The sequence below is a fragment of the Arachis ipaensis genome, chromosome B10 (genome assembly GCF_059453495.1).
Source record: "Arachis ipaensis isolate K30076 ecotype BB chromosome B10, ASM5945349v1, whole genome shotgun sequence".
Taxonomy (NCBI): domain Eukaryota; kingdom Viridiplantae; phylum Streptophyta; class Magnoliopsida; order Fabales; family Fabaceae; genus Arachis; species Arachis ipaensis.
Window position 1 is genome coordinate 13,886,637 of NC_142435.1, and position 12,691 is coordinate 13,899,327.

General features: G+C 33.8%; 1 protein-coding gene across 2 annotated transcripts; it reads right to left on the reverse strand.

The window, feature by feature from the left end:
• Positions 1 to 3,529: 3,529 nt before the first annotated feature.
• LOC107623910 (mitochondrial import receptor subunit TOM20) lies at positions 3,530 to 10,530 on the reverse strand. 2 transcript variants are annotated; one of them, XM_088506243.1, is made up of 8 exons: positions 10,376 to 10,530; positions 9,195 to 9,607; positions 7,353 to 7,933; positions 6,946 to 7,024; positions 6,400 to 6,569; positions 6,248 to 6,295; positions 5,448 to 5,534; positions 3,530 to 4,102 (listed from the first exon to the last, which is right to left on the reverse strand). In XM_088506243.1, the coding sequence occupies exons 3-8, from the start codon at positions 7,449 to 7,451 to the stop codon at positions 3,977 to 3,979; spliced, it is 609 nt and encodes a 202-aa protein (XP_088362369.1). In that variant the 5' UTR covers positions 7,452 to 7,933; positions 9,195 to 9,607; positions 10,376 to 10,530; the 3' UTR covers positions 3,530 to 3,976. The 2 variants fall into 2 exon arrangements, with proteins under 2 accessions (XP_088362369.1, XP_020968880.1); XM_021113221.2 differs by lacking the exons at positions 9,195 to 9,607; positions 10,376 to 10,530 and having other exon boundaries at positions 3,530 to 3,774; positions 3,955 to 4,102; positions 7,353 to 7,576.
• Positions 10,531 to 12,691: the final 2,161 nt, after the last annotated feature.

Below are 12,691 nucleotides of genomic sequence, written 5' to 3' on the forward strand. Positions count from 1 at the left end.
AATGCAAATAAAGCATGTTGTCTTTATAAATCTGCAAAGGAAAAAGAGGAGAGGATAGGGGACTATTGGGGAGAATCCTTTGGAAGAAAATTTTAAGTGGAACTTTTCTTTTGGAATAAACTAAGCGGATCGTCATCAAATTTGATTTATTATTCTTTTTTTTTTTAAGATTTTTTTTTTTTCATTTTTTGACTATGATGAATACCTTCAATGTATTGTTTTGAGAAATCCTCACCTTTTATTATACTGTCCTACTTTTAAACATCTTTATATTTTATTTTTCAATAATTAATGAAATATAATCTATTATCTTTGGGAAAAAAAAAAAAAACTAAGCGGAACATTCTTTTAGGCAACGATTTCAACTTTAATGTTATACGAAATAATATTAGCAACATACAGAATTTGATTGATCAATTTTTAAATAGGTTGATCCTATTTTTAGAATTAGAGATACCTTTTATTTCAAGTGCTGGTCTTGGTCAAAGTAACTTAAGCCAAATTATTGATAGAAGTTTTGGTAATAGAATTGAGATAAGATACAATTTGATTTTTGATTTTTTACCTAACAATTAACAGGATTTTTTATTTTAAAGATATTCAATTTGATCTCCAAGTTTTATAACCATAAATTAAATTTATTATTTCGCCATCAATATATTTAATATAATATTTATGTATGTAATTATCTATCATTTTTATCAACCTAATTGGAAACTCACATTCACAAAAGGCATGTGATTTTGTCTTTTAAGATTGTTTTTAACATAGTATGCGATTTTGAGATAAAGATATGAAAATACAAAAATATATTAGCAGATGAGATATGAATACAAACATTATATATATAAATACTAAATTAGTATATTTTGTGTTTTGACAGAAGAGATACAAAGATATAAATAAGACATGATTTATTTTTTTATTTCATTATTTATATTATTTTTTTAGAATTATATTTTTTTATTATATTTTTTCTTAAATTTTGTATGAGAAAAAAGATAAAAACAAATTGAACCTTTTATAGTTTGTTTTTTTATATTTAGTTTATTACCATACAAGGTATAAAAATACTAATTTTTTATCTTTATCTTTTGTGTTTATTCATAGTGTTCTATCTTATTTTGTTTTTAAAATCAAGCGCAGTTAAGAGACTAAATTGAGTCATTTATAAAAGTGAACACATTGATAAGCTAAATTAAATCCTTTAACAGATAAAATTGAGTTCAATACTTTTATCACTATGTAAACTAACTGTTAAACTGCTATAGTGATACATAAGTATTTTGTTAACTAAATTGATAAAAAGAAAATTAATTCATAATTATAAAGGTAGAAACTGAATTGTACATGTCTAAAATTAAGGACCAAATTGAATATGGTTAACAAAGGCACGATAATTATAGTTATAAATACTGTAGATAAATGTTCCAACGACAAAGGCATGCTAGTGGCCATTATATGATATGATACATGATCTGATTGATTTCCCATAATGGCTAGTGACCAGTATAATTATGCCAACGCATTAATTATCGTATACCATTAAAAGAAAGTGGTGGACCTTGCAACAATGAAAATAGATATCATAAAATAATAATACAAAAAAGAAATGTTACCTTAGGCAAATTTATCAAGGCGATTGTGGAAAGTTATCATAAATTATACTATATCAAGACGGTTAAACACTTTGATAAATGGAATTTGTGGGGGTTACTAAGATTTGATTTTGACAAAAGAAACACCAGTTATCTTGAGCCTAAAGGAGACAGCTGAACTCAAGTTGCATTGATTGTAAATGAAACATTGTAGTATATTGGAATTTTTGACTACCAAATCAGAATTTACAAGAATTTAGAATAATCCAACTTGAGTTCAGTGTAGTTAAAGAATTTTCTATTCATGTTAAAACTTTGAACACTGAAAAGAAATACTTGCCAAAAACAAAAAAGGCAAATCTATCCATATATTCTGATCAAGATTGGTTCGCCTCTAAAGCAACTTGAGTCTTACACACTTTCTTGTGGTGCTGAGTTTTACATTATTTAATTATATGCCTAAAATAACTTCTTTTTATTTAATTTATTTAAAAAAAAAAAAGGTGTGTGGGGTAGCTTTGCTGTAATAAGCTCATTTTTGGAATTAAATTAGTTCTAACTTCTAAGAGTGTATATGAAACAAATCAATTTACTAAATGTTAAAGTTTCAAATTTAATACAACACCAAAGTTGTATCTAGGTTACTTCGGCTTAAAAGACAACAAATCAGAAGTAGCTGTTGGGTGACTTGGTCATTAAAACTCAACATTATAGAATTCATCTATATAAACATTGCTCGAATTTAAGATGCATTCTTGCAAGAGATTTGATTTCAAGAATACTGAAAAGAAAACTGGAGGACATTATTGTTACAGATATTGTGTTGCACTATAAAGGTGATTTTGTTAAGAGGTACAAGTGCAAGCGTTACTTTTATATGTGAAAACATAGTTTACTATTGATGTTTCTATTCATTAATAATAATAAAAGGATAAAATACTGTTTTAGTCCTCAATATTCTTGTCTAAAATCAAAACAGTTTCTAACGGTTTTTCATGTCACAGTGTTTGAGCTTCAATTTTGCATCTAGGTTAGAGTTAGAACATGTCCAGAAATTGGGATTGATGGGTGGTGGAATGGAGATGCAGTGTTGAGGTTTAGAATTTGGATTAGGGATGGTGAAGTTTGTGGAGGGAGAGAGTGGGTGCAGAGTGCAGTTAGAGTCTGAAGTAATTGATTTTGAAAACAAGAAAATTAAAGACTATTTTGATTTTAAGCAAGAACCTTGAGAATTAAAATAATACTTCTGCGCAATCAAAACTCAAGTTAAACATAGCCAAAATCATGTTTTAATTCTCTACCAAAACTAAATAATTTAAATCCTTTAAGTCAATTCCAATTCCAATGTCCAACGAGACAAAGTCTAAAATGTTGAAGTTTTCTTTCACCAAAATTTTATTTATAAAAAGTGGTTAACACACAATTTGAACTAATTGATTGCAAATGTAGTAATATGTTATCTACTCCCTATCGATAATTGGAGGACTTTATATCGAAGTTTTTGTTCCATAGAAGAAAAAAGTAGAGATGACAACACTACCCACCAGCAAATACTTATCCCGCTTAAACCCAAGCGAGATGAGTAATTACCAAGAAATACCTGTACTCGCTCCAGTGTGTGTGTATATATATATATTGGAATACTCATACTTTGCCTAATACATACAGATTTACAAACAATATATAATATTTTAGAATAAACCCACCAGTACCTGCCTTATTGTCATCCCTTGCAAAAAAGCAGTTAATCAGCTTAAGAAGAGGTAGCATAATGGCTTGCGTGTTTCGGATAATATTTTTTCGGTACGGGATTTTACAGAAAAATATTTTTTCAATGCAAGATTTACCGAAAAGGTGAAATCATCCTGCAAAAACTTCCAATCAGTTGAAGAGTAGCAGTTATGATGATAGGATGCAAGAATAACAAAATGTTTTAAATTGTAGTTGTGAATTCAGACTTTCTTTGGTATTATCATTATAAAGTGAAATCCATTAGCGGTCTTATTGTGCAGACAAGGATAGAAATACAATTTTTTCTGCCCTACCAGGACACTGCTGTGCAAAAACGGTAGATGAAGGAATGCTGGTCGAAGATCAATCCATAGTAACTCATACGTTGGATATGGAGATGAACCAATTCAATTTGACCCACAAGCTAAATGAGCTATACCGCGAGCTAGTAAAACCAAAAAGAGCTAAGAAAACCATTCAAAAAGATATCTTTCATTAAGTGCGAAAAAGAAAGACAAGCCTTTAGATATAGCCAGCATGCAGATACCACAAATGCGCTACCTATTTTATAACTGCAAACCTATAGTGAAATGACCTTTTAAGCCAATAATCTTGGTGAAGGTACCTTAAAAAGATAACTAACATGTTTATCTTGGAGGTGGTGGTGGAACTTGAGATTTGGCCATTCCCACCCATGCGACTATACCGATTGCAAGAATCACCCATCCAAATATATCATACTTGAGGTCACTGCTCTTCTGCTTTGCTGATTCCTGAAACGAACCAAACAATGGCAAATTAAGTTCATATATAATCAGGCTAAATCATATATGTATCTAAGATCCACAGATGTGTATGCCAATACATAAAATCTGTAAAAGAAAGGAAACATTAAGTATTTCAGAAAACTAAACCACATGGCTGCTAGTCATTTTTTCAACATAAAAAAATATGACATGCTAGAAGAGGGTCACTTCAAATGAACAAAAGTTTGTAACCTATTTACTCAGTATTTCAGCCTTAGTACTTATGATCTGGGTAATGGAAGGTGCTTAGTTATAAATAAATAACGCTGCATGTCCTTCACAATGTTCTCCGACTCAATCCTAGTTTGTCAATTCAAAATCTGAGTGTCTTTATATTTCCTCCCAATAATTCAATAAGTATAGAAGCTCAGAAATGAGAGGATAAAATTAGGCTACATGTAGCCAGAAAAGAAGAAACCCAAACCGACCCAACTACACCCTCCAAAACTAAGAAAAATGCCAGTGAAAACATAACTTAAAAAACCTAAAACACAAACAGAAATAAACCAGAAAGATGGTCAACATACACCACCACAACAGCTCAACCCCAATCTAATCAAGAATCAGTATCACAGCCAAAAACCTAAATCACTTCAATTGTACCACCAACGATGGCCATGGATCCAATTCTGACCAAAGTTTCACATGCAGTCCTACAGCCAACCATACTGTTGTGGTACTTTCACAAACTACCTAGCCTGCAGATAATTTATAGCAAACAAACCAAGGAAAAAATTGAAAGCAAAATACCAACATCAGTTTATAACTCTAGAACATGTTTCCTAGCTACTAATTTCGAAAGATTGAAACTGTGTCTGCAATGTATCACAGAGAAATCATGCCTTTTAGACAGGAATGAGAGATATCATAGGTAGTCTAGAAGACTAGAACAATCCTGTAAAGCATGTCCCGTGCATCAGAAATCAGCACGAAAAATATTATTACTATAATAGACCATGAAAAATCCTTGAGATGTGAAGCTTTTTAATTTTCATTTTTTTAGATGTATGTTGATGTAGTTCTTTAATTAGTCAAAATATACCAAAAAAAATCTTGAGATGCAAATTCCAACATCTTCTGATTAAACAAGAGGGCTAATTTCCTAATTTGAGGCATGATGTCTCAGAACATGGATTTTATACACAGAACAATCTTCAATCCCGATCAAGCTAATTTTAGCATTTTAATATACTCAAAAGTGCAATTTCATAGACTTGACATCACAAGCTGTGGTTGATTAAAGAAAACAGAAAAAGTTGGTGAACATTAAAAAAAATGTAGTTAAATGTAACGAAATTTCGGTAAGTCCAACCTTTCTTTTTGAAGGTGTAGAGGAAGCCCCACCACCAGTCATCTGACCAAGCCCATTTTTGTGGATCTCCATGTGCAATATTGGGGCCTGAGTCACATAGTTCACAGAGACTGGTTAGAATAGAAGTGATACAATGGCAAATAGGTTAAATATAATCATAAGTAACAAACAAAAATGAATCAAGAAATCTGTTGCTGCCTCAAATACATATGGGAAGAACTTAAACTTGCCTTTAGCAAAACCTATTCAGAAAACACAGAAGTTGATATATGGCTAATAACATGTTATTCGAGACTGCAACATTAGAAGAACAATTTTCATCATCCATGGTGAACCAAAATGATTCCAACTACACAGATGATTAGGAACGAAAAACAAAACATATTTTGCTCTGATCAGACAAATCTAATGGTAAACTTCTGGTGCCAATGATCCAATTTTGATTGATTTAATAGAAAACGTCCCCAATGTTTAACTTTAACATATTAGCTGCTACGGAAAATATCCGAATCATCTGGCATAGTATTAAAAAACATACACACACTTTTGATTCTTTTTCCTTTGTATTTTTCCAAGTCAACAACAAGAGTAGTTAAATATTAAAAAAAATAAAAAATAAAAAACAATCTGAAAAATTCAACCAAAAAATCAAAATCTCAGATCTTATTGAGAGATAAACCAAAAAAAATCAAAATCTAAGATCTTATTGAGAGATAAACCCTTCGCTAAACAGCAGAAACATGACCAGCGACAGGAAGCTAATTTTAGATACAACTGCAAGGCAAAAGCTATTCCATTACCTTATCAGTAACTTCCAAGGACTTCTTATAAAGCTCATTCTCAGGATCCTACAGTTTCATAATCAACAAATAAGTTACCCGTAGATGTACAAGCAAAGAATGAAATCTATCAGAAAGAATTAGATATAAAGAAGAATAGGAGAACACATTACCGCATCAAGAGCTCTCTGGAAACACTCACGTGCCTTGTCAAAATTAACCTTTGCAGCGTCAAAATCAGGAGTTAGGAATGCATAAGACGTGTGGGCATTTCCCAAGCACCAAAGAGTGGCATGCCTTGCTGGATCAATCAGCAAAGCCTCGTCCAGCTTTGAAATTGCATCTGTTCAATCAGTTCATTCCATCAAAACCGAAAAATAACCAGTGACCATCCTCACTTTCATAAGAATTAACCTTAAAATTTCTCTAAATCTAACACGCGCCACACAATATGTCCCTATACAATGAAATTGAACCTACTCCTGATTTCGTTGAATATGCAAAAATTATTCCCTTAGACTAGCTAAATTGTGGAATTCCCAATCAAGGACCTCAGAAGTAATTCCAAACATTCAAGAACTACCACGCCCGACACAGTATCTTTTAAGTAACTTAATCAACAATTTACTTGGTAAAATTCCAAACATCAAGAACTACCCACGCCTGACACATATCTTTCAAGTAACTTACTCAACAATTTAGTTAGTAAATACACATACCATCGATCATTTTCTTTGAATCCCTGGGATCCTGGAACGCTGACAGCTCAATCAAAGCTCCTCCCCATTTTGTCAGATTCTGCATGAAACACACCAGTATTCAATAAAGACCCAACTTTTACATCTATTTCAAGTCCTTCTGACGAGTAAAATAAACATAAACTCCTTTCTAAACCTCGAGTATTTAGGGCTAAAAACATTTCCATCCCATAGAAACAATCCACACAGAAACACTTATCAAAACTTCATTTTATTTTACAGTTGCAGTGAATTTATACATTACTTTTCACAAAATTAATAGAACCATTGATACGCTAAAAAACGCATATTAACAATGAACTGATAGACATAATTAATGAACATGAGATACTCGAGAAACTAGAGAGAATGAAGAGTGATACACATACATCAGCATCAAGAGGGTTTGCCGCATACTTTGCTTCAGCGGTTTTTCGCGTGTGCTCGAACAACAGTAAGCGATCAAAGTCACTCTGAGTGAACTCCATGCCGAAGAGAACGACGACGTTTTTCGTATTTTCACTCCTTTATTATTTTTTTTTACCTTCTTTGGTTCTGGAGGTTTTAGAGAGCGTAGGCGTACACTGTAGTTACACTAACTGCAGCACTTAACACGAAGAAGACAAGGGGGAGAGAGAAACTAAGCTGCCAGCTAGTCTCCGTTTGGGCCTGGGCTCAAAACCAGAATCACCGCCTCACGGCCCACAAAAACCCTAACACTTACTCCTGAGTCCTGACCAAAAAAGGGACGTTGCTTTGAAACTTTCAAACTTCCTTACACCTAATGCCGGATGCGAACTCGAGTTCTACTCGTTAATAGTTTAATAAGTTAAACTTATGAGTTGGTGAGTCAAACTTGATTTTGAAATTAAGCTCATAAATTAAATGAGGCGAGTTTGAGCTTGAATAACTTAGTTCATTTTTTTTTTATCCAAGACAGTAAAAATTTATTGCATTGAGCCCAATTGGGCTAACTTACACCGAGTACAGAAAAGAAAAAGATCCAACTAAAGAAACATATTTTCTCAGACAGAGTTGCACACAAAAAGGGAGAAGTTTCATCTTGTACGCTCTCTCTCTCTCACTGCTCTTCGAGTTTCCTCCAAGCTCAACAATGGAGATTTGCGCTTCTGTTCAAATACCCACTCGTTTCTTGCTTTCCACAGTTGCCAGCACAAATTCGCAACTAATTCTCTCCTTCCTTCTGATTGATTTGCTTGACCAATTTTATTCTGAATTGCTAACCACCATTTCCATGCTTGAATAACTCAGCTCATTAACTCGTTAGCTAACTCGATTATATATATAATATTAAAAATATAGACTAAATGCATATATATATATATATATATATATATATATATATATATATGTGTCTGTGTGTGTGTATGTGTGTGTGTGTTTTTAATTATTTAAAATTTTATAGTCATTTTTTATATATAATTTTAATGTAGGACATAAATAAAAAATTTATAATTAATAGATAGACAATATATAAAATTTATATTTTTTAATATTTTAATATATATAAATTATAATTGATTGATATAGAATTATAGGTTATGTTCCTATTATTTGAGTCAGCTTCTGATCTCGAGTCAACTCGTGAGCTCGAGCCAACTCATGAGCTTTTGTTGAGACGAGCTTGAACTTACGAAATAGACTTGATTGTTAATGAGTCGAGCCGTGAGTCAAGCTTAATTTTCGTGAGTCAAGCTTGAGCTTGGTCTATCTCGACTCAGCTCGGCTCACATCCAACCCTATTTACACCAAGAGGAAAAAGATCCGGGAAAAGGAGAAGCCGAACATCCAAATGGAGGAATTCATGGAACTTGTGAATAAACCGGCATTAAGGTAGCGTTTGTTTTGAGGTACTGATACAGAGACTGAGAGATTGAGACTCAGTATCGTGTTTGTTAGTTCAGAGACTGGTACTAAAATTTCTGTCTCTGTCTCTAAAATTTTAGTATTTCAGTACCTCCAAAAAGTAGGGACACAAGAGACTGAAATTTTTAGAGATGGAGACTGAAACTTTAATAACATTTTATACCTAAAATTCTTTCATTTCAATTAATTAATTCCAATTTTACCCTTTGTGCAAATTAAATTAGAGTTTCATTCTTGTTTCAATTCCTGTCTCCCATTTTGCACCAAACAGAATACTGAGATTTATTTCAATCCCTGTCTCTTAGTCTCCGTCTCTCAGTCTCTGTCTCTCCACCAAACGCTACCTAATGGATTTAGACTTGAAAGGAAGCAAATTCACTTGATTCAATAATTCAAGAGAGGGATTTCTAACAAGGAAAAGTCTAGACAGAGCAATGGTAAACTGGAGTTGGAGGTTGATGCATGAACACGCTGCACTAACGGCACTATTAGCAGTTTCATCATATCATTGTCCTCTAATTCTATCAACAAGACCGTAATACAGAACCCCAAAATTCTTCAAATATGAAGCATATTGGGAGGATGATGAAAATTGCAGCTGAGAGATAGAAACCACAGAAGAAGGAGAGTGGAATATGGTATTGGAAAAAATGAAAAATTATAAAGAACTAACCAAGTGGAGCAAGGCTACTTTCAAGAGAGCTGATAAAGAGATTGTAAATAGGCAGAATGCAATAGCAAAGTTTTAAAATGAAAACTTATCAAGAGAACAACAAGGGAGCATCAAAGAAGCACAACAAGTTGATAAGGAAGGCGTTTATATTACTAACTCATTTGTGCAGGTGTTGCAGGTACAGACTGTGACGGAAGATATTCTCAGCTACAAGTTCACAAATGGAATCTGAAAAGGACTAGTACCACCCTCGAGTAGAGTTGTTTACTTGGTTTGTCTTTGTAGGTCGAGTTAATACAAAGGATCGACTGAGTATATTGGGTATCATTGAACGAAGTGATAATATCTGTGTTATGTGTAAAAAAAATTGAAACTGTACAACATTTGTTTGTCACGTGTGAGTATGCATGGCAGGTGTGGTGCACGTGGATTACTTATATGGGTCGAGCATGGAGCATCCCATGATCAGCACTTTGAGAGCTGGAGGACAATGTCCTTGAGGAAAGACGCGCGGAAAACATGGTTAGTGGGTTCTTCTCAGTTATATGGAATATCTGGTTATGTAAGAACGAGTTCATTTTTCAGAATAAGTCAACAGATATAGTGGATTGTGTTGCTAGATTGTTTTGCTGTTCTAAGGAATGGTGCAAAAGCAACCCTTGTTGTTGATGGTTGACTATATCGGAGATGACATAAGTGTTGCTTAAGTTTATGTTTTATGTCTTGTATGTTCCACTTAGTGTGTTGAGCTTATTTACTCTTCAAAAAAAAAAAAAAAAACAAGTGCCAGTAGAGAAAAAATTATGGAACCAAAGATCTAGACTCAAGTAGGTTAAGAGTGGAGACAAGAACATTTCATTCTTTCATGCATCAATATTTTAATGGAGGGACAAATATATAATAGAGCGGCTAAAAAATACTGAAGGAGAGTGGATGCAAGACTAGAGCCAAATCCTCAATCTTATTCAGGAGCACTACTCTCAACTTTTTACAACAAGAGGAAAAGTAGAATTGAAGGAAACCACTAAGGTCGTTCCTAAGAGAGTAGCTGAAGAGATGAAGAGGAGGCTAACGCAAGATATTTTGGAGGAAGAAGTAAAAGATGCAACATTTAACATAGGAAGCCTGAAAACCCTAGGACTAGGCGAACTGAATTGGCTATTTTACCAAAAGCATTGGAAAACCATTGGAAAGGATATATGTACGGTGGTCAGATGGTTCTTCAAAAAGGGATGTATTTGGAGGAGGTGAATGAAAAACGTGTTCTTGGTCCCAAAGATCAAGCAAGTTGAAAATTTAAACCACCTAAGGTTGATTAGTTGCTGCAATTTCATATTCAAGATCATATCCAAAGTGATGGTGAGTCGATTGAAGGATATCATGGACCAAATTATCTCGCCAATACAAAGTACTTTTGTTGAGGAAAGAATGATACAGGACAACACAATTATTGTTCAAGAAGCATTCCATGTTCTTTTTCTTTATTTATGATTAAATCTTTTGGATCCTCCTTTTCAACAACCTCACCAATAAAATCTACACTAAAAAAATATTTTAAAACATTAGTGCATTCTCATCCCAACATGACTTGTATTTAGCATGAATATCATTAACTATATAAATTTAACTTACCGAATAACTCATTATCGTCAAACCTTTCAGCATTAATGAGTTATATCATCGTTCTAAAGCGAAAAAACTCAATTGAGAAATTTGGATTCATGATGAGCGGATATTTTATACGCTTTTTGGTGATATTTTCATGTAGTTTTTAGTGTGTTTTAGTTACTTTTTATTATATTTTTATTAGTTTTTATGCAAAAATTACATTTCTGGACTTTACTATGAGTTTATGTATTTTTCTATAATTTCAGGTATTTTCTGGCTGAAATTGAGGGACCTGAGCAAAAATCTGATTCAGAGGCTAAGAAAGGACTGCAGATGCTGTTAGATTCTAACCTCCCTGCACTCGAAGTGGATTTTCTAGAGCTACAGAAGCCCAATTGACGCGCTCTCAATTGCGTTGGAAAGTAGACATCTTGAGCTTTCCAGCAATATATAATAGTTTATACTTAGCCCGAGATTTGGTAGCGCAAACTGGCGTTTAATGACAGCTCCTTACCCTTTTTTGGCATTAAACGCCAGAACTGGCATAAAAGTTGGAGTTAAACGCCTAAACTGGCACAAAAGCTGGAGTTCAACGCCAAGAATAGCCTATGCACGTGAAAGCTTCAGTGCTCAACCCAAACACACACCAAGTAGGCCCCGGAAGTGGATTTCTGCACTATCTATCTTAGCTTACTCAATTTCTGTAAACCTAGGTTACTAGTTGAGTATAAAAACTACTTTTAGAGATTTATTTTGAACATCATGACATTTTTTACATCTGAATTTTGTATCTTCTACGGCATGAGTCTCTAAACTCCATGGTTAGGGGTGAGGAGCTCTGCTGTGTCTCGATGGATTAATGCAATTACTACTATTTTCCATTCAATCACGCTTGTTTATATTCTAAGATATTCACTCGCACTTCAACATGATGAATGTGATGATCCGTGACACTAATCACCATTCTTAACCTATGAACGCGTGTTTGACAACCACTTCCGTTCTACCTTAGATTGAGTGTGTATCTCTTTGGTTCCTGGTTCACGAGTTTGATTGCCTCTCCTGACAACAGAGCATTCAAATCTGTGAGATCAGAGTCTTCGTGGTATGAGCTAGAATCAATTGGCAGCATTCTTGAGATCCGAAAAGTCTAAACCTTGTCTGTGGTATTCCGAGTAGGATCCGGGAAGGGATGACTGTGACGAGCTTCAAACTCACAAATGTTGGGCGCAGTGACAGTGTGCAAAAGGATCAATGGATCTTATTCCAACACTAGTGAGAACTGACAGATGATTAGCCCTACGAAACCCGTAGCTGGACCATTTTCACTGAGAGGAAAGATGGTAGCCATTGACAACGGTGATCCACCAACATACAGCTTGCCATGGAAGGAGCCTTGTGTGCGTGAAGAAGAACACAATAGGAAAGCAGAGATTCAGAAGACAGAGCATCTCCAAAACCTCAACCTGCTCTCCATTACTGCATAACAAGTATTATTTAATCCATGTTCTTTTACTCATTTCAATTAAAACTAAGAATTATTATTGATATCCTAACTAA